Below are 23115 nucleotides of genomic sequence, written 5' to 3' on the forward strand. Positions count from 1 at the left end.
GAAATCCTTGGTTGCCTAGAGAAGCTCATAGAAGAGGGAACCGGGCTCACAGGAAAGACTCCACATATCATAAGTGCTGTTCATAAAGTGGTACAGATGAGTGCTGAGCACACTGGAGACAAACACCTGGGTGTTCCTCAGCTGGGAGGAGACGGCCAGTTGCACCAACAGTGACCATTCCTCTCCATCCAGTTAACCAGAGGAGAGCTACCACACCAAACTTAGGTGTTATCCTGGATACTCCTCCCATTCTGGAGCACTGAACAGAGAAACCTGGCCACATCCAGCACACACCTCTTGGTATTCACTGAAAGTGCAGACATCCCTCTAAGCCACAGAGAAACAGTTCAAAGATAAAAAACCATCAGACAAAAAAAAAATCCTACAAATGCCTAAAAATAAAGGCAAAATTTCAAGAAAAAAAATAAGGAAGATTCCATGAGCCCCACAGAGGAACACTACAATATTTCAATATTAGAATGTGAAGATGGAGACATTGAGGAAATGCCAGAAATGGAATTCAAAAAATTAATCATCAGATTACTCAAACCCTAACAAGTAAATTCACAAGACAAAAAAAAATTATGTGTGACATGAATAAAATTTTTCCCATTAAATTGAGATCTTAAAGAGAAATAAAAATACTAGAAATAAAGAATGCAATAGAGCAAACAAAAAAAAATGCAGTGGAAAGTCTTAACAACAGAGTTGGTGAGGCAGAAGAAAGAATGAGCTAGACGACAAATCTCTGGAAATTTTACAGTGAGACCAAGAAATGGGCAAAGGACCTGAACAGACATTTTTCAAGAGAGGAAATTCAAATGGCCAACAGACAGATGAAAAAATGCTCAGGATCACTAGCCATCAGGGAAATGCAAATCAAAACCACAGTGAGGTTTCACCTCACCCACATTAGAATGGCTCTCCTACAAAAATTAACAACAAATGCTGGTGAGGATAGGGAGAAGGGTACTTTAATCCACTGTTGGTGGGAATGTAAACTGGGTACAGCCACTATGGAAGACAATTCAGAGATATCTCAAAAAGCTGAATATAGACCTACCATATGATCCAGCCATCCTACTCCTTTGAATTTATCCAAAGGAAATGAAATGAGCATATGAAAGAGTGTTCTGTACCCCATGTTCATCTCAGCTCAATTTACAATAGCTAACATATGGAATCAACCCAGATGTCCATCAACTGAACACTGGATAAAAAAATTATGGTATATATACACTATGGAATACTACACAGCAGTAAAAACAATGAAATCCTGTCTTTTGCAACAAAATGGATGCAATTGGAAACCATTATATTTAGTGAAATAAGTCTGTCACAAAAAGACAAATACCATATGGTCTCTCTGATCTGTGTTAACTAATAGAGTACCTAAAACATAATCTATAGGAACAAAACTAACACTTTGAGATGCATTGATTTTGAACAGCCTGTCTCTTGACTGTCAAGGAACAATTTTCTTTTTTAATTTTTTTTTTCATTTTGTTGTTCGGGTTTTTTTTTTATTCATACTAATCGATGAACTCTCTTAGTGTAGGGTTAACTTTATGACTATAAAAATTATTTGAAAAATTTATCTCTATAAAAATAAAGAATGGAAAAGGAAGAGGGAGGAGAAAGAAGGGTGAGAGGATGGGTAGGAGGGAGGTATGGGAGGAAGAATCATCATGTTCCCAAATCCGTATATATTAAATGCATTAAGTTGTATTCCATAAACAAAATAATTTAAAAAAATAGAATTTTGAGTATACATCTTTAGTGGGATGCACTGAAAGACAAAATAATCTGTAAACAATTTAAAATTTTTAATTCAGTAATTTGTTTAACATAATATCAAGTTTGATATCTTGATGATATTTTTCTTTGTTTTGAAATTAGGTTTGATGTAATATGTTTATGAGGAGAATGTTTTCAACCCTAGGACATGTATGCTGACATATTTAATAGTAAAATCTGCAACTTGTTCATTACAACTTCATTTATTAGAGAAAGTGAGAAAATACAGAAAAATAAATGTTACTGACATGACTGGCATATACACAATACTTTTTTTTTTTACGATTTATTTATTTATTTATTTGAAAGGTAAAGCTACAGAGAGAGAGAGAGAGATCTTCCATCTGCTGATTCACTCCTCAATGGCCATAAAGGCAGGAGTTGTACTGATCCAAAGCCGGGAGCCAAGAGCTTCTTCCAGGTCTCCCACGCAGATACAGGGACCCAAAGACTTGGGCCATCTTCTGCTGCTTTCCCAGGACAAAGCAGAGAACTGGATCAGATGTAAAATAGCCAGGTCTCGAACCAGTGCCTGTATGGGATGCCAACACTGCAAGCGGCAGCTTTACCCACTACTCCATAGCACCAACCCCATAGCTGTTTTATATGTTTGAAAATTTTCATAAAATTAGCATATGTGAACCAGAGGATGGAAGACCCTTTGCTCAATAACTCTGAGTCCCTTTGCTCAATAACACTGAGTCTCAAAAAAAGAACACACACACACACACACACACAATAGAATGGAGCATTGTGGCATATTGGGTAAAGCCACCACTAGCAATGCAGACGCCCACATTCCACATGGGCACCAGTTTGCATTCCAGCTGCTCCACCTCAGATCCAGCTCCTTGCTAATGACCGGGGAAAGCAGCAGAAAGGCCATATGAGAGACCCGGACGAAGCTCCTGGTTCTTGGCTTCAGCCTAGCCTAGTTCTGGCCATTGTGGCCATCTGGGGAGTGAACCAGCAGATTCTTTCTTTCTCTTTCTCCCTCTCTCTTGGTAATTCTTTCAAAATAAATAAATCTTTAAAAAAAAAAAAAAAAAGGATGGACTGCCTATAAGATCTATAAGATCTGATGTCCTATTACTCTATTGTCTCAATAAAGATTAGAAATCATTTGTGATGTTTAAAACTGGTAGAAGACTGGAGTAGATGATCATTGAAATAGTAACTGTGCCGGCACCGTGGCTCAATAGGCTAATCCTCCGCCTAGCGGTACCGGCACACTGGGTTCTAGTCCCTGTCGGGGTGCCGGATTCTGCCCCGGTTGCCCCTCTTCCAGGCCCGCTCTCTGCTGTGGTCCGGGAGTGCAGTGGAGGATGGCCCAGGTGCTTGGGCCATGCACCCCATGGGAGACCAGGAGAAGCACCTGGCTCATGCCATTGGATCAGCGCGGTGCGCCGGCCACAGCGTGCTGGCCGCGGCGGCCATTGGAGGGTGAACCAACGGCAAAGGAAGACCTTTCTCTCTCTCTCTCTCTCTCTCTCTCACTGTCCACTCTGCTTGTCAAAAAAAAAAAAAAAGTAACTGTAATTATGAGAGAATAAATTTTGACTTACCAACATCCATTGCAGTTTCCATGAAGCTTTTCTGTCGTGAAGCAAACTCTGCAAGCAATTTCTGCTGCCTTTCCCTAGCCTTCTGTCGCCTAAATTAAACAGAAATAATGTTATAAGTAAGAGATGTGCTTAAGACTTCATCTACTATCTCTCAGGAACATTTAACATATGAAAAGATCCTGAAACACAGTTGAAAATAATCTATTTTCTGTGTTACATATTAAGTTTCATGTAAAATTTGATTGCTCAGGGCTGGCGCTGTGGCATAGCAGGTAAAGCCATCGCCTGCAGTGCCAGCATGGGCGCCGGTTCCAGTCCCGGCTGCTCCACTTCTGATCCAGCTCTCTGCTATGGCCTGGGAAAGCAGCAGAAGATGGCCCAAGTCCTTGAGTCCCTGCACCTGCGTGGGAGACCTGGCGGAAGTTCCTGGCTCCTGGTTTTGGATCGACATAGCTCCGTTGTAGCCAACTGGGGAGTGAACCAGCAGATGGAGGACCTTCCTCCCTCCCTCTCTCTCTCCCCTACTCTCTCTGTGTAACTCTTTCAAATAAATAAATAAATCTTTAAAAAAGATTAGATTGCCCTTATTAGGATTTTAACTGCTTTAAAAAGATTTCAAACTCACTGATTTAATAGGTAAAAATAAAAGCCAAGATTTACTTTAAAATGTGAAATAATAATTAAGGAAGACAGAAAAATCAGTATTTCTAATACAAATTTTCAAATATATGTCAGATGTCAGCAGGGGCAAGAACAGGCTTTTTAGAAGATTCACGATTTGGGCCGGCGCCACGGCTCACTAGGCTAATCTTCCGCCTAGCGGCGCCAGCACACCGGGTTCTAGTCCCAGTCGGGGCGCCGGATTCTGTCCCAGTTGCCCCTCTTCCAGGCCAGCCCTCTGCTGTGGCCAGGGAGTGCAGTGGAGGATGGCCCAGGTGCTTGGGCCCTGCACCCCACGGGAGACCAGGAAAAGCACCTGGCTCCTGCCATCGGATCAGCGCGGTGCGCCGGTCGCAGGGCGCCGGCCGCGGCAGCCATTGGAGGGTGAACCAACAGCAAAGGAAGACCTTTCTCTCTGTCTCTCTCTCTCACTGTCCACTCTGCCTGTCAAAAAAATAAAATAAAATAAAATAAAAAAAAAGAAGATTCACAATTTAATAATAATAAACTAGCTGTTAGAAGAAACTATGAAGTTTAGATATAAAAATTCTTAGATTTACTGTTACCCAAAGAGTAGGTCTCTCCTTAAAGAGTATGAGCAGAAGCCGGTAAATTTTTCAGTTTCTACTAAGAGATACTGCAAGTTTTGTTTATTTTTGTATGAAGTAAAAGAACATCAAAAAGTCTTAGATACAGCATAATGGAACTATTTTCTAAATCTAAGCGTAAGTATTTCTTTCAATTAGTTACTACAGCCTATTTATTATTTATCCCTATCTACTTTTAAATAATATTTTGTGTCTGGTTGTCCCCCAACCACTAAAAAAAAAAAAATAGAATAACATAAAGGAGATAAGCCGGCACCGCGGCTCACTAGGCTAATCCTCCGCCTTGCGGCGCCAGCACACTGGGTTCTAGTCCCGGTTGGGGCGCCGGATTCTGTCCCAGTTGCCCCTCTTCCAGGCCAGCTCTCTGCTGTGGCCCGGGAGTGCAGTGGAGGATGGCCCAGGTGCTTGGGCCCTGCACCCCATGGGAGACCAGGAGAAGCACCTGGCTCCTGCCATCGGATCAGCGCGATGCGCCAGCCGCAGCACGCCGGCCGCGCCGGCCATTGGAAGGTGAACCAACGGCAAGGAAGACCTTTCTCTCTGTCTCTCTCACTGTCCACTCTGCCTGTCAAAAAATAAAAAATTATATAAAAAAAAAAACATAAAGGAGATAAGCTTTTCAGACTAAGTTATGCTAGCAGTACTAATAAGCATAAATTTTACTCCCAATAAGGGAGAGTAAAAATAGTAATTTAAACAAGGGGAAAGCTGTAAAAAGAAAATGGTTAAAATTTAAGTTATGTATTAGCTCATCAAGAGAGACTAACTTTTTTACTTGAACAAACTTCAAAGAGTAATTAATCATCACCTCTGATATAAAGGACTTAAAACATCAAGGAAAAAGTATACAGTTTATTTTAATGACCATACTATGTCTCCACACTATAAAAGTCATTGTTTTAGATTGAGATTCTATGTAATTGTTTCTATGAGAAACCTAAAATTATTTTTATATTAATCTGAGATAATTCAAGCATAAAGCATTTAGAAGAATGAAATGCTAACAATAATTTAAGATTATTCACACATCCACTCCCACCAAACTAGCAGAAATAATCAGGAACAATTATAAAGTTAAAAACAGTCATCTACCTTGGCATGAGAAATCACACATTTTTAAAAATCCTTTTCTAATATTTACTTTACAGATAATTTAGGATCCATAAGAAAATTTTCTTTATTATAACTACAACCCTTTTATGTTGTTTTCAAGCCAAAATACTCAAGTTCATTACTTACCTATTCATCAAACTTACAACTCTCAATACCACTCACCATCTAAAAAAGAATTAAATCCACCTCCTGTCCTTCTTTTCCCTTTCTGAACATAAAGTGTGGTGACAGTGGCCTACCCAGGGTGTCAGGACCCAACAGTCTTGGATGAGAGGTATTTGTATGGGGAAAGATGACAAGAAATTGCTAATATATAGGAAATTGACTTTAAAGAATAATACATATACTAAGAATTAAGAGTGCCACATTTCTCATCATGGGAGTAGAGAGTTACAAATACAGAGAGAAAACAAGAATGACTCCCATGTTGTCAGATTAGAATTGGAAGTAATATGGTGAACTCATATAGTTCTCAATACATACAGAAAGACACAGAAGTAAATGTAAATTTCTCCTTCCCTCCCTCTCCCCACCCTCCAACACAAACATAGATATACAGACACACACACACATCAACAAACATCCAATTTTCCCTAGCTTTGCCCACTAAGAGGGCATGGAACATTTATACTATATTAGAATAACCACATGAATTATGATTTCCAAATACCATTCGCTACTAAATGTAACCATAACTCCTTGGAGAAATGGTTAACTCCCAGTAAAAGATGAGCCTGAAATATTATATTGTCCCAGAAAGTAAAAATATACACAAAGAATGATGGGGACAGAACAAAAGGACAGAGAAATCAGCCTGAAGGGACACCTCAGGCAAAATCTGGAACAACTGGAATATAAAATTGAATAATGAGTACATCAGATTATAAATTATAATATAAACTAGAAATCCATCAGTCCAAACTGATAAAGATAATAAACAAGGGGGCAGCCAGCGCTATGGCGCAGTGGGTTAAAGCCCCAGTCTGCAATGCCGGCATCCCATATGGGTGCTGGTTCGAGTCCCGGCTGCTCCACTTCTGATCCAGCTCTTTGCTTTGGCCTGGGAAAGCAGTATAAGATGGTCCAAGTCCTTGGGTCCCTGCACCCATGTGGGAGACCCGGAAGAAACTCCTGGCTCCTGGCTCCTGGCTTCAGATCAGCTCATCTCTGGCCTTGTAGTCACTGGGGAGTGAACCAGCATAATGGAAGACCTCTCTCTCTCTCTCTCTCTCTCTCTCTCTCTGGCTCTACTTCTCTCTGTAACTCTGTCTTTCAAATAAATAAAATAATTCTTTAAAAATAATAATAATAATAAACAGGGGACAGGCATTGTGGCACAGCAGGTTAAGCCACAATGCTGACATCCCATATCAAACTGCTAGTTCGAGTTCTGTGGGGAGCAACCCGGACTGGACTGAGTTACTGGAATTAAGACTTATTCTATGCATCTGCTCTCCCACAATATGGCGCTGGGAGAGGAGGCAACAGCTTCTACCCAGCTGCCTCTCACCAACTTGACAAGCTGCAGGACCTGCTCCTGATTGGAGGAGAGCAGCGTACTCGGCGTGTGGGCAGCCGAGTTAGGATTGGCGGAGGAGGACTATAAAGGAGGAGAGAGACGGCATGCACCAGGAACATCTAAGGGGAACACCTGTGCAGCCCCCGAGAGAGCCGGCCAGCGGTGTGCCGCTCCCCTGCGGAAGTGGGGAATGTGGCAGGGGGAACCGCCCTTCCACGGAGGTGGAAGGGACGGTAGCCAATCCGGGAAGAACCAGCAGCAAACCCGGGGAGGGCCGAGCAGACAAAAGAACAGCGCAGGGTCCTGTGTCGTTCCTCCACGAAGACGGGGAGTGACAGAGTTCCCACTCCTCTGCTTCCAATTCAGTTTCCTATTAACTTACCTGGGCAACAGTCCTTGAATCTTTGCCACCCACATGGGAGACCCAGATAAAGTTCCCTGCTCCTGGCTTCAGCCTGGCCAAGCCCCAGCTGTTCCATTCATGGAAGTTAACCAACAGATGGAAGATATATCTATCTCTTTCTCTTCCCCTCCCCCCCTTCTTTCCCTACCCTGTCTCTGTGTCACTCTGCCTTTCAAAGAGATAAATCTTGAAAATTATAATAGTATTAATAAATGAAAATATCATAAGTCAATAAGAAATGGGATATTACAGTATCTACCTCCAAAAATTACATATCAATTACAAAGAGGAAAAGAAAGTAATTTGATAGTGAAGACAAACACCTCCTTAATCAAGTGATCAAAGTTAATCACCAGTAACGAAACAAACTGAAATTGTATTGACATCTGATCAGATACAATCAAAAGAAAAGAGTAATACTTCACAATATTCTTGCCAAGGATGCAGAATCTGAATCTAAACAGAAAGGGACAACAGACACTCCCAAACTGTGGGACATTCTATAATGGTACTACTGTCCTATAACCTTCAAAAATGCCAAAGTCATGAAAATGAGGGAAAGACTAACAAAACTATTCCTTAGGAAGAAGACCAAAACATGACAATTAAATGTAATGAGTGAGGGCCGGCACTGCAGCATAGTGGGTAAAGCCGCCGCCTGCAGTGCCAGCATCCCATATGGGTGCTGGTTTGAGTTCCAGCTGCTCTACTTCCAATCCAGCTCTCTGCTACGGCCTGGGAAGGCAGTGGAGGATGGCTCAAGTTCTTGGGCCCCTGCACCCATGTGGGAGACCGGAGGAAGCTCCTGGCTTTGGATCGGCTCAGATCTGGCCATTGCAACCATCTGGGGACTGAACCAGTGGATGGAAGACCTCTTTGTCTCTACCTCTGCCTCTCTGTAACTCTGCCTTTCAAATAAAGAAATAAATCTTTTTTAAAAAAAATGTAATGTGGCCGGCGCCATGGCTCACTAGGCTAATCCTCCGCCTACGGCACCGGCACACCAGGTTCTAGTCCTGGTCGGGGCGCCGGATTCTGTCCTGGTTGCCCTTGTGATTAAGCAATAAAAGGCCCTTATTTCTAGGAAACATACATGAAAATATGCCAGAGTGAAGGGGCACCACATCAGTAACTTACTCTTTCAGAGTAAGCTCGTTCAGCAAATTCCTTCACTATTCTTAAAAGCATTTCTATGAGTGTAAGATTGCTCCAAAATAAAGTTTTTAAAAATTAAATTCATTCTCAAAGGGTAGATACTGGCCAGAATGGAATAAAAACAAAAATGTACAGTAGATAGTCAAAGGATTTTAAGAATCTCTAAAAATGCTATGTGCCACAACAGCAAATTTGTTAAGTTGTGGTATGCTTCCTCAGTTAATGTTAAGTCTACAGTTTATCTTTACAATTTACTTTACCAAAAAATATGTCTATTAAGAGAACATCTCAGGGGTCAGCACTGTGCTACAGCAGGTTAAGCCACCGCCTGCAGCACTGGCATCCCATGTGGGTGCCTGTTTGATTCCCAGTTCCTCCACTTCCCATCAGCTCCCTGCTAATATATCTGGGAAAGCAGAGGAAGATGGCCCAAGTCCTTGGGCCAATGCACCCATGTGGGAGACCCAGAAGAAGCTCCTGGCTCCTGGTTTCAGTCTGGCCCCGCTCCATCCATTGCAGCCATTTGGGGAGTGAACCAGAGAACGAAGATCCTCTCTCTGTAACTCTGACTTTCCAATAAAAATAAACAAATCTTTAGAAAAGAGAGAGAACATTTCAAATGACAAATCCATAACTCAACCATAAGAAAACCACAGATGTAATTACTTGGAACTGGAATTAAAATACATTTCTACACCATATTTGTATAGTAACCAGAAATAGAATGTCATTGTTAGAAATTTTCTCTTAATCTAGGTTATTTCTTTTCTAAAATTGGGTATAAATGTAAATAAAGATCATTAACAAAAGACACAAACGTTCTAAAAGATGCAATACAATTCAGAAATTTTCATTCATGACCCGAGAAGACTGAAGTTGCATATTATTACAATGTTCTAAAGTTTCTACTTTTTATCTTGTTTTCTATGAAGCTAATTTATTATGAAAGTGCTGCCAAGTTCATCCAAGGAAAGTACTTAGAAGTGGATCATCACTAAGAGTTTATGACATACTCTGCCTTGTTATAAAATTTAATCCAAAATCCAAAATAGAAAAAAGACAATGTGAGAAGTATAATGAGATTCAAATATATTCAACTTAGTCCTTACCCGTCTACTACAGAATTGGCTTAAGTCCTTATATACATCATTGCTGCTCAAAAGATATAAAATCTTTCACAAAGAAAGTCTTCAAATATTTTAGAATATTATTCATTACAATAGTCAGGCCTTTGTAAAAATAGCATTTGAATTATGTCCTTCAGTGTCATCTTTTATTAGTAATAACCAAATAAAATAAACTGTTTATCTTTCTTCAAAATAAAAAAGACATTATTACAAAACCAGAAGGAAAAAATTCACTAATTTAGAAAGTTTAACAGAAATAAAAATCTTATCTCATTTCCAACTTTCTGGTATTACCAATAGACTTACCATATTCTAGATAGTTACCAATTCAAAATTAGTGAACTGTGTTATCTGAATTACATGCTAGTTCTTTATAACTCTACAAGGAAGCAGAAATGCTTCAAAATTCTTAATTTACTATTGGGTTTTTTGTATCCCAGTATGAATTTTCTGTGACAAGTTTTAGTTAAAGCAGATAAATTGCTCATGATACAGTTACTAATAGATGACTCCCTCACTAACAAATCAAATGAGACTTCCACTCTTATCTGAACTCTCAAGGCCTTTGACTACCTGGCTAAGTTTCTTCCTTTCTGAATCTTCTCCTCCTATACCTTCTCTACTACCAATTACCCTAGTTTTCCTCCTGCTCCACTCAAGTCATTCCTTTTCAAACACCTTTTTAGGTACTCCTTCAGTCATTCCCTTTAATATTTTTTCCTTAAGTTCTACATTCAGTTTTTCATTTTTCTAACTTTAGCTCTATGCTCAAATTTGTAACCCTAAATAACTCTGTCTCAAATCCAATATCTGACTAGATATCTCCATCTCAAAGTCCTCCTTAAAATCCATAATGTTCAGAGAGAGCCTACCAATTTTCCCACTAAGTGTTAGCCCCCTACTACACTCCCTTATCTTAAGAGGAATATCATCCAAATCAGAAGTCTGGGAACAATTCATGACTTGTCCCTCACCTCTCACATCAAACTGAACTCCAAGTCTAACAACTTGTACCTGTTAAATATCTCGTACACATCTCTGCCTCTCTTTATTTTCACTGTCTTGGTGTAGATCCTTACCACACCCATGCTCCTCAGATTCCTAAATACTCTAGATTCCCAATGTCCAGTCTTACTCCATTCAAACCCATCTGCCCATGATTACAATGAATATTATTTTCCTAAAAAAGTCTTCCAATGGCTTCCTAGGAACCATTCATACACTAAATATCAGTTATCTGGTTACCTTCTTGGCCTTTTGTCCTACCATAGCCAACAACATCCTGTACACTTAACACAGTATTTATTACACTAACAACTATCTGTTTTTTGTTTTTTGTTTTTTGTTTTTTTTTTTGACAGGCAGAGTGGACAGTGAGAGAGAGAGACAGAGAGAAAGGTCTTCCTTTGCCGTTGGTTCACCCTCCAATGGCCGCCGCGGTCGGCGCGCTGCGGCCGGCGCACCGCGCTGATCCGATGGCAGGAGCCAGGAGCTAGGTGCTTTTCCTGGTCTCCCATGGGGTGCATGGCCCAAGCACCTGGGCCATCCTCCACTGCACTCCCTGGCCACAGCAGAGAGCTGGCCTGGAAGAGGGGCAACCGGGACAGAATCCGGCGCCCCAACCGGGACTAGAACCCAGTGTGCCGGCGCCGCTAGGCGGAGGATTAGCCTAGTGAGCCGCGGCGCCGGCCCTATTACACTAACAACTATCTGTTTACTAGTATGTCACTACAGCATCAATTCCTCGAGGTTAGGGTTTCCAACATAGGACACAGCTTAATAGTCTAAGTCCAGAGAAGAGCCTGGTTGATGCATGAAGAGTGGAAAACAATCAACAGAGTGAAATCCATGTAAGGCTGATTTCCACTGATCATTTAACACATAATTTCCCATATTTAATTTTTAAATTATTTTTACTTATTTGTTAGAGAGACAGACAATGAGAAAAAGCTCTCGTTCACTCCTCCAGTGCCCTAAATGGCTAGTGCTGTGCCAGGAGATAATGTCAGGAGCCAGAATGGCTATCCTCATCTTCTACATGGCCAACAGGAACCCAATTACTTGAGCATCACCACTGCCTCCCAGGGTCTGCATTAGTGAGAAGCTGGAGTCAGAAGCAAGAAACTGGTATAGAATCCAGATACTCTAAAGAGAGATGCAGACATCTTACCCAATGTCTTAACTGCAAGGCTAAATGTCTACCCTATTTAATTTTAAAAGTAACTAAAAAAAGTTGAAATTACTACAGGCAATCCTCTAAAGTACACTTCAAACTATTAAAACTTCTTACAAAGGCAATACAGATAAAAATGTGTTAATAATGATCTGTACCTACATAGAAGACACGGAGATGATAAAAGGCCAGGGTTCTTAGTTTAAGATAATGTTGAGACAATCCCTTTGTATTCCCCATAAGAGAAATGTATATCCTTGCCATATATTTGCTGTTTTAGTAAAGAATTGCATTAAATTTTAGAGGAATTAAATCACTGGATATGATTTATAACCTTAGAGAATTGAGCAATGACCATCTTAAACATGACCTGAAATCTTTTTTTTAATGTCCTGAGTCTTTTGGCTTCGGGACATTCATTAGAATGTATGCGCTGGGGCCAGTGCTGTGGCATAACGAGTAAAGTTCAAGTTGAGCATCAGTTCAAGTACCGGCTGCTCTAATCCAATCCAGCTCTCTGTTATGGCCTGGGAAAGCAGTGGAAGATGGCCCAAGTGCTTAGGCCCCTGAACCCATAGGGGAGACCCAGAAGCCCCTGGCTTTTCAAAAAAAAAAAGAATGTGTGCTCCTTTTTAATCACACTGAACCCTTCTCCAAGAGTTTGATAATTGCACTGAATTTCAGTCTCTCAAAATTCATGTTTCATGCTTATGATGGCAAGCCGGGCAAGCCGGGCAATGCTGACGAGGCTACTGGGAAACAGTTGGTGACAATGTACAGCACTACACTCTTCTGGCAAGCAATATATGCTAAGAATCATATTCTGTTCATACATCTTAACCCACAAATCCCACCTATAAAAAACATTATCCTCCCCTCCAAAATAATAAAGTCAAAGATTTTTTTAAACAAAACAAAGAATTACAAGTAATATTATTTAACAACAAACTAAAAACAACCTGAAGATCCAAAAGACAGAGGCTTAAGTTAGAGTATATTTTAAAGCTTTTTTATTTATTTGAAAGGCAGAAAAACAGAGAGAAATAGACAAAAGGAGATCTTCTATCCAAAAGTTTACTCCCCAGATGTCCACTGTAGCCAGGACTGGGCCAGGCCGAACCAAGAGCTGGGAACTCAATCCAGGTCTCCCACATGGGTAGAAGGGACTCAACAACTTGAGCTATCACCTGCTACCTCCCAGGGCACACTAACAGGAAGCAAGAATCTGAAGTGGGGAGCAAAGCAGAGCTAGGAGTTGAACCAAGGTTCTCCAACATGGGATGCAGGCCTCCCAATCAGTGTCTTAACTGCTGTGCAAAACACCTGCCTCTAAATATATTACTTTTTTAATAATTAGCAATCATATATTGATAAGAATAAAAGGAATTAAAAGACAGATCTTTATTTTGAGAAATATTTCAAATATGTTAAAAGTTTTTCTACTCTTATTTAATGTTGAATTAATAGTTTCTGAAAATAGTAAGAGAATTACTATATTGCCTCAGCAATAACAGTAATAGAAATTTTTACCAAGAGGCCTACAAGTTTAGAGCAGTAATTTAAACTCATCTTCTCATCCTCAATAAACTCAGCATACTGCCCACACAAGCACTATGTTCAACTCCAGTTATCTGATACACTCAACACTTAACGACTGTTGCTGCTACAACATCCAAGTGATCAGCTTCAGATGACCAAAAAGGAAAAAAAATCAAATCTTCAACTGTACTATACATATTTAAAACATTCAAAATAAAAATTACCTTTCTTCTTTGTCCAATGTTTTCTTCTCTGCTGCAGTGATTTTTTTGGGTGGCACAGGAGGGGTCACTTTTCTACAGATCTCCTCAATGATGCGTTTGTTCATTCTGCTTTGCAATGCAGCTTTTAGTAAAATTCTTTCTACTGCAGTTATACCATCTCCATGACTGTATTTAGGAATTTCTGGTTGGATTAAAAGTTCTATGTCATCAAGCCAAGGAGGATAGTAGGAGTTTTGTTTTCCTGAGAGTTTGTGGTGAAGTTTAATTAGCAAAGACAATATGCTTTCTTTAATTTCCAAAATGGCTGTAGTTAACTGTGGAGCTGAACCAGGAGCAGACCATTTATTTGAAGTTTTGGGGCGAACCACCTGATTTGCTTCACTGCTACTGCGATTGATGATCTCCTGAAATTTCTTTCTACGCTCTGCTACTAAGCTGAAAACTTGAGCTGTACCAGAATTCTACCATTAAAAAAGAGAAAGAAAAATCAAGAGGTTATTTAGCATCAATTTAAATATGTATTAGTACCACATTTTCCAAAAGGAATATTCCGTTTCATCCAAAGATTTAGTCAACGGATTTTGCTCTTTACATAAATTTGTTCCTTCACCACCCTTTCTCAAATATACTTAGTCCTACTCAATCTGGAAACAGCAATGAGGAGAAAGGAGAGTATCAGTAATACCCTTTCCTTCTCAATCTCCTACCCTACCTACCAGGGAAAACAAACAAAGCTTGGGTAGTATCTATAGCCATATGAAAGAGAAATCATAAGTTCTTCATTAGTTTAAAAAAAGAAAAGCTATCTAATTCAACAGTCATCAAGAAAACTATATTCTTTACTAACTTCTGGAAGACTGCTACAGTTTCCAGTTAGGAAAATTACAAATTAATTGCTTTAATTTTCTAACTTAATAAATCTGAACTGGCATTTAACTTTATTTTTAAGAAACTTTAAAAGTTTGAAAATTAATTCTAATCAATAAAGTTACTAAATTGAAATATAAGGATCAAAAATCAAATTGATCTGTTTGGCATTTGAGTATCATTGTAATTTACTATCTGAATAGATTTAACTAAATGTTTTTCTCCATAATTTATCTTCGAAATAGCCTTTTTGCTAAACCAGTCAAACTGCATTAGGGCTCTCAGAAATCATCCTTTAATTAAAATACAAGTCATTTTAGAGGATTTCACTAATTTTTTAACTCAAGCAAAGAAAGGCCACTCCCATTTCAGTTGAGCTTTTAAGACTGAAACTGGAATAGGTACTATTTTTTAACATACAAGCTGTTTTTTAAAGTACACTCTACTAGCATACAGGCAAAAGTTTCCTCATGGAGTTCCAATATTTTAATTAAAACTCTTCACAGCAAAAATAGGTGGTTTTGACAAAAAGCTCTACCAGATAGACTCTCCTATAAGAAGTGTATGATTCATGCTCTCCTAGTCACAAAAATACAGGTTGGAGGGACTAGAGCTATTTGATTTTAGTTACTTGGAATGTCATTTCAAGATTTTTCATTTCTACTTTTTAAAAATGTATTAAGCTACATGCAATGAGAAAGCTGTTTTACAAAATGAGTCTTAATATACAATATAGAGAGTCTAAGGTGTCTGTGACCTTATAGTATCAAAGTTAATTAATTGCCAAAGAAGCAAAAAAAAAAAAAAATTATAAATGGTCATGCTGCCAGCAATTAAATTTATTTTAATTTAGGAAACAGCCAAGTCATTTTTCAGATGTTAGTAATACAGCTACAATGCTAAATATAAATGGATCCAAATTTGCCATCAATAAATTGGTATAAAATACTTCTAACACCAATAAGAAAAACTGATTATTAAATACACAGTATTATTCTTAAGCTCAATAATATAAATTTTCTTTAAAAGTAAACCTGTTACTTTATTTTAAAAGTTCTCATAAATTAAACATTTTTTTAAAAATCTAACTATATTAATTAAACACACACACACACAAATACTTCAATGCTTTTTCCCAAGTTCCAGTTAAAGCCATGTTGCTAGTTAACGCAAATAAAATACACATCTACCTCTCTTTGAAGAACTTTAGGTCGTCGTAAACTCTGGCAGATTAAAGGAAAAAGACTGGTCAGGCAGAAGTTGTTTAGATTTATCAGTGGAAATAAAAGACAATTTAAAATTAACTACAGCCATATTTTCTTTTCCTTTTGGACATTATGGGGAGATCTAGACCATATATCCCAACACAGCACAAGTTATGTATGCTTTACATTATAAAGATCTGCTCACTTTTACCCTTTTCTTCTCACTTTAACACTTACTTGTGAAGAACCCATGTTGTCAGAACTAGTACTTGCAGGTGAGTCTCTCTTCACCTCGGGAGCAGTGTCTGGAACTCTCACTCTGACGTAGTTAATAAAGTGTCGCATGTTTGATACCAAGTTACTGCCAGGAAACCAACTGTCATGACAGCGTTCTGGTCCACTCACTGATGCCTAAACAGAGAGAGAAAGAGAGGAGAGAGAGGAGAGAGAGGAGAGAGAAGAGAGGGAAGAGAGGGAAGAGAGAAGGAGAGAGAGAGCTACTTTTTAAAAAATAATATTAAAACTTGCCTTGTCAGGTTTAAGGTAGAATGGAGATGTTACAAGCCCAAATACCCACTGTCTGTCATATTCCTGAATCTCTTACAGTCTCGTCTACACATTATAAAATGGAGTAAATAAAACCAAATACAAACACAAAATTCAGGAATAAATTTCTAAGTCCAATGAAACCAATGACATGTTTTCTGAAAAATATATTTTTTTAATTCTGGAAATAGACAAAATTGCAGAATATTTACCATCACTCATTAGTAACAACTACTAATGCAGTCAAGTAATGCTAGTTTGAACTAATTGTGGAATACAGTCTGAAAAAGTAACAAAAAATATAATCCTGCCTTAGGGGAATCTTAATGACCTTTTAATATTTATGAAAGAGTATGTGTTGGGGCTGGCACTGTGGCGTAGCAGGTAAAGCCACCACCTGCAATGCTGGCATCCAATATGGGCACTGGTTCAAGTCCTAACTACTCTACTTCTGATCCAGCTCTCTGCTATGGCCTGGGAAAGCAGTAGAAGATGGCCCAAGTCCTTGGGCTCCTGCATCCACATGGGAGACCCAGAAGAAGCTCCTGGCTCCTGGCTTCTGATAGGCTCAGTCCAAGTCATTGCAGCCATTTGGGGAATGAACGAGCAGATGGAAGATTTTTCTCTCTCTCTCTGCCTCTCTGTAACTCTGCCTTTCAAATAATAAATTAATTTAAAAAAAAGAATATACATTTACTCAATTTGGGACTACAAATTACTGCCTTTTTTTTCTACTTATCTGTTTTTGGCTGTTATTATGTTATGCTGCATTTTGTGTTTTTGGAGGGATGATCTCAAAAGAATCTTATATTTGTAAAATTAATTGCTTTCATAAAGCTACTTCTAAGGGGCCGAAGTTGTGGTATAGTAAGTAAAGCCACTACCTGGGATACTGGCATCCCATATGGGTGCCAGTTTGAGACCCAGCTGCTCCAATTCTGATACAGCTCCCTGCTAATGTGTCTGAGAAAGCAGCAGAGGATGGCCAAATGCTTGGGCACCTGCACCCACATGAAAGACCTGGAGGAAGGCCCTGGCTCTTGGCTTTAGCCTGGCTCAGCCCCAGCCATTGTGGCCTCTTGGGGAGTGAACCAGCAGATAGAAAACTGATCTCTCTCTCTCTCTCTCTCTCTCTCTCTGTATGTGTGTGTGTATGTGTGTGTCTCTCACTCTGTCATTCTGCCTTTCAAATAAATAAAATAAATCTTAAAAAATATTACAAACCGCATTATTAGAATTTCTACAGTGAATTCCTAGCAATGATTATTTACCAGTTATCAGTGTTCTTAGCATAACAACAAAAATTCACTAAACACTTTTCTTAATTTTTGTGACGTGAACTACAAACCAACAACTTAATAATTAAAAGAACAAATGAATTTCAAGAATAAAAACGGCCTTTTCTAGTAGCTCTGAAGACCTTATATGAGTATAATGAATCCATATGTAAACTTCAAGATGAAGTCCATAAACACACTTTGCTAAGGCTGCCTGACCTAGCAGCAACTGTGTCCAGCCAGATAATGGGTGGCCACTACCTATACACTTTCAATAAAAGAAACTACTTACCTCTTCATCTGACTCCTCTTCTGCAGAATTTTCAAGTCCTAATTCAATCAGATACAAAACCATGCAGAGTACATGTTCTGACAGATTTTGATGGTCCATCAAAATCTTTAAAAAGAGAGAAAATGTCTCATAATTAATTTTATCCACAAAGTTTAAAGATGCAACACTATTTTAATGTTGCAAATGAAAATAATATCAGATATGTAAGCTTGGAAAGAAGACTAACTAAAACTTAAAACCAGGTCTCCTCTAAGGATCAGATAGTACTTTAAGTAAAATCTAAAATATCACCTCACAAATACACCATTTAACAAGAGTATTTTACATTTTAAAACTTACTGACACTCTTCTCCTGAAGAAAACAATATCAGAGAAGTAAACTAAATATCACGTACAATCCCCTTCTATATCAGGTTTGAGTCCTGGCAGCTCAGCTTCCAAACCAGCTCCCTGCTAATGCACCTGGGAAAGAAGGGGAAGGTGGCTAAATAGTTGGGCCCCTGTCACCCACTTGGGAGACCCAGATGGAGTTTTGAGCTCCTGAGTTTGGACTGGCAAAACCCCAGCCACTGCAGCCAGGCAACTGGGGAGTGAAGCAGCAAATGGAAGATCTCTGCCATTCTCACCCTCTCTCTCCTCTCTCCTCTCTCAACCACTCCCTCACCCTCTGGCTTTCAAATAAATAAAATAAGTCCAAAACAAAACAAAACAAATTGTAGCAGAAGAGAACCTAAGGCTGGGTGACAACAGTTATTTTTCTAATCTACTATTACACAGAAGAATCCAAGGCTCTCAAGTAAATAGCCTCATAACACAGATTTCACACTCTCAATCTACTGCCTTTAATTATCGACTATCTCCTCTTGATAAACATTACTAGATACATTCAAGTGAGTTTTTACTTTAAATGAGTAACTTAGAAGCTAAGGGGAGAGGCCATGCTATGGCATAGCAGTAAAGCTGCTGCCTGCAGTGCCGGCATCCCATATGGGTGCTGATCCGAGTCTCAGCAGCTCCACTTCTAATCCAGCTCTCTGCTATGGCCTGGAAAGCAGAAGATGGCCCAAGTCCTAAGGTCCCTGCATCTGCATAGGAGACCAGGAAGAACTGCCTGCCTCCAGGCTTGATAGGCATGCTCCAGCCGTTGCGGTCATTTGAGCTGTGAACCAGCAGATAGAAGATCTCTCTCTCTCTCTATGCCTTTTCCTTTCTGTAACTCTTTCAAATAAATAAATAAATCTTTAAAAAAAAAAAAAAAGGCTAAGGGGAAATCACTTATTAGGTACTGTTAAAAAAAAAAAAGAAAAACTAAAAAATGATTCTTCAGAGAAGTTTTACTGTAATACTTTTTCTTTTTTTGACAGGCAGAGTGGACAGTGAGAGAAAGAGAGAGAAAGGTCTTCCTTTGCCATTGGTTCACCCTCCAATGGCCGCCGCGGCCGGCGCGCTGCAGCCGGTGCACCGCACTGATCCGAAGCCAGGAGCCAGGTACTTCTCCTGGTCTCCCATGGGGTGCAGGGCCCAAGGACTTCGGCCATCCTCCACTGCACTCCCGGGCCATAGCAGAGAGCGGGCCTGGAAGAGGAGCAACCAGGACAGAATCCAGCGCCCCGACGGAGACTAGAATCTGGTGTGCCGGCGCCGCAGGCGGAGGATTAGCCTAGTGAGCCGCGCGCCGGCCACTGTAATACTTTTTTAAACGTTAAACATGGCTGGGAGTAAAAGGTGGTTTATTGAAATTAATCTTTACAAAGTTGACTTGCCAATACTAAGTCAATTGGAAAAGATATTTGTATTATAAAAGCCTGGAAAGCTATAACAAAGTTGAAACTTCTAAAAATTTGCTTCTAATAGTTTTGGAACAACAAAACATCGCCTTTTTGATTTTTGATAAAGCACTATTTTTACATTAAGCAAATGAAAACACTGGAAAGTATAACTTGAAAGAATATTCACAATCATTTGCAATAAGGCTCCTTAATTTTTCATGAATTACTTAATTATTATTATAACAGCACTTAGCTTCACCATTTGAACTTAAGCTCTAAAATTCAATTTTTATATCTGAAAAATGAAATAACCCATGTTTCACTTATAAGAATTTTTACTAGAAACAGAGTAATGTCTGTTTATACATACTTTATTTTTATATAGTTTATATTTATATATACCTTAGTATATATAAACCATTTGAAAGAAATCTAGTATTAAATCTTTAATAAATATGTTAATCATAAATATATGTCTATTTATTAAGAAAAGTGCTATATTTTTAATAAATAAAGAGCATTTTGAACAATTTTACCAAATAATGCTCTTGGAAATTAATGAAAATAAACCACTCAAGGTGTCTTCTGAAACACATGTCTGAAACCTTACAAGGGATAATTTGTGTAAGTAAAATGAAAAATTGGTCAGGAGGGGGCATAGAAATCTAAAAACATAACTTCATTACATAGAAAGACTTAAGGAAAACACTAAAATGTCTGCACAACAAAATTTAATGTATATGAATACTTCCTTAAATAATTTTAAAATATTTGTGTGTGACAGGCATTTGACCTAGCAGTCAAGATGCCCATGTCTCATACCAGAGTGCCTGGCTTTGCATCCTGATTCCAGCTTCATAGTAATACAGACCCTAGGAGGGACAAGGAGTTGGGTCCCTGCCATCCCTGGATTGAACGACCAGCTCGCTCCTTCAGTCCAGCAGAGCCTGGGCCATTGTGAGGATTTAGAGTGAGCCCACAGATGGGAGCTTCCATGCACCCTCTCTCCCCTTCCATCATGTTAAACTTAAATACAGATATGTAACAATTGGAAATTTGCTTAACAAATATGCTTACTTTCATTTAATTTAAATTTCATTTTTCAAATTCTAATTAGAAAAAATAGTTTGTCTTTTTATCTAATTACATAATATTTATCACATCTATGGTTATTTGTAAGATTTGTTTGTGGGGCCTGTGTTGTGGTATAACAGGTTAAGCCTGCAATGCCAGCATCCCATATGGGCGTAAGTTGGAAACTTGGCTGCCCCACTTCCAATCCAGTTCCCTGCTAATGCACCTGGGAAAGCAGTGGAGAATAGTCCAAGTCCTTGGACCCCTGCACCCACTTGAGAGACCCAGACGTTCCTGGCTTCAGCCTGGCCCAGCCCTGTCCTTAGTAGCCATTTGGGAAGTGAACTAGTTTATGGAAGACCTCTCTGTCCCTTCCTCTCCCCCCTTCTCTGTAACTCTGGCCTTTAAAAAATACTTTATTTATTTAATTTATGTGAAAGGCAGAGAGAGGGAAAGCAATGGAGAGGGTGGGGGGAGAAGGGATACAGGAGGAGAGAGAGAGACAGAGAGGGAGAGGGTGAAAGGAGGAGAGAGGGGGGAGATACAGGAGGAAGAGGGGATGGAAGGGGAGAGGGAGAGTGAGAAAGAGAGAGGGAAGGGGAGGCAGATGGGACAGGGAGAGAGGGAGGAGGGAGAGGGAGGGAGGAAAGGGTAAAAGAAGTGGTGGGGAATGGGAGACAGAGAAAGATCGATCTTCCACCTGCTGGCTCACTCTCCAAATGCCGCAACAGCCAGGGCTGGGCCAGACTGAAGTCAGGAGCCAGGAACTCCAACCACGTTTCCCACATGAATGGCAGGAACCCAAGTACTTGGGTTATTTTCCCACTACCTTCCCAGGTACATTAGCAAGAAGCTGGGGTCAGAGGTACAGAGCAGCTGGGACTTGAATCAGGCTCTCCCATGAGGGATGCAGGTGTCTCAAGTGGCAGCTTAACCTACTGCACCACAATACTTGCCCTATAATTATTTTATATATATTTTATATATACAAACATTTATAATAAAATAAAAACTAAACATATATATTATCATTATATAATAAATTTATTGTTAAATAATAAAATATATAAAACTAAAATTCATGTTTATATGTACAAACATATAAAGCATAAAGTAACTATATACATATATATAAAACAAGAGTATAGTTACTTTATATATAATATATATATATATAAAAACAAGAGTATAGTTACTTTATCTTTCTTCTATTATTCAGATTAGGTCATTAAAAAAAAAACACCTGATACATACTGCATGTTTTATAGAGTGTTTTTGTTTTTGTTTTTGTTTTTGTTTTTGTTTTTGTTTTACAGGCAGAGTGGACAGTGAGAGAGAGAGACAGAGAGAAAGGTCTTCCTTTGCTGTTGGTTCACCCTCCAATGGCGGCCGCGGCCGGAGCACTGTGGCTGGCGCACCACACTGATCTGAAGGCGGGAGCCAGGTGCTTCTGGTCTCCCATGCGGGTGCAGGGCCCAAGCACTTGGGCCATCCTCCACTGCACTCCCGGGCCACAGCAGAGAGCTGGCCTGGAAGAGGGGCAACTGGGACAGAATCCGGCGCCCCGACCGGGACTAGAACCCAGTGTGCTGGCACCACTAGGCAGAGGATTAGCCTATTGAGCCGCGGCGCCAGCGTTTTATGGAGTTTTAAGATGTGATTTAATGTTTGTCAAAAAGACACAAGAATAAAACAAATTATGAGAAAATAAAAGCATCATCTTTTGAGTTTTTAAGATGTTCACCGAGAACAAATTTTTGATACTACCACATAGGAATGCCATTCAAATCCCTTCATGTCACATTCCTGATCAGAGAAATAAAGCAAGGGCAAATACTATAAATTCAGGGTCACTGGCCCACACAGCTGTCACGTTGTCAGTTTAGTGGTTCTGATGGGTATTTGGCCACAACAGTTCATTCTATATCTCTCATAGTCTTCCACTATTTCATTCCTCATTCTATAGAAGCCCTAAGTACATATTCCTAACTGAAGCTTAATAAGATAAATAAATTCCCAAAAAGAATGTATAGCTATACCATATTTTCAACCTGAAATTCACACATGTGATTACAACATATCCTCATACATCTTAAATGTATAATTGCTTTATAAATGGTACTTCTATGTAAATGTTATCCTTTACCACTTTTTTGAAAATTATGAGAAAATTTCTCATCTTTCTATTCAAATGATGACTGT

At 39.4% G+C, this 23115-nt stretch overlaps 1 protein-coding gene across 4 annotated transcripts in view; it reads right to left on the bottom strand.

The window, feature by feature from the left end:
• Positions 1-23115, bottom strand: part of UBR3 (ubiquitin protein ligase E3 component n-recognin 3) — a 221598-nt gene that overhangs the window by 92745 nt on the left and 105738 nt on the right. For 2 of the 4 annotated variants that reach the window (XM_089328198.1, XM_089328196.1), the window contains 5 exons: positions 18071-18175; positions 16193-16366; positions 15941-15973; positions 13884-14344; positions 3363-3451 (listed from right to left, as the gene is read on the bottom strand). In XM_089328198.1, coding sequence (XP_089184324.1) covers positions 3363-3451; positions 13884-14344; positions 15941-15973; positions 16193-16366; positions 18071-18175 — 862 coding nt within the window. The remainder of the gene's footprint in view (positions 1-3362; positions 3452-13883; positions 14345-15940; positions 15974-16192; positions 16367-18070; positions 18176-23115) is intronic. The other 2 variants (XM_051849447.3, XM_089328197.1) reach the window with 1 other exon arrangement.

Source organism: Oryctolagus cuniculus, chromosome 3 (assembly GCF_051225735.1).
Source record: "Oryctolagus cuniculus isolate XC-2025 breed Fujian yellow rabbit chromosome 3, ASM5122573v1, whole genome shotgun sequence".
NCBI lineage: Eukaryota > Metazoa > Chordata > Mammalia > Lagomorpha > Leporidae > Oryctolagus > Oryctolagus cuniculus.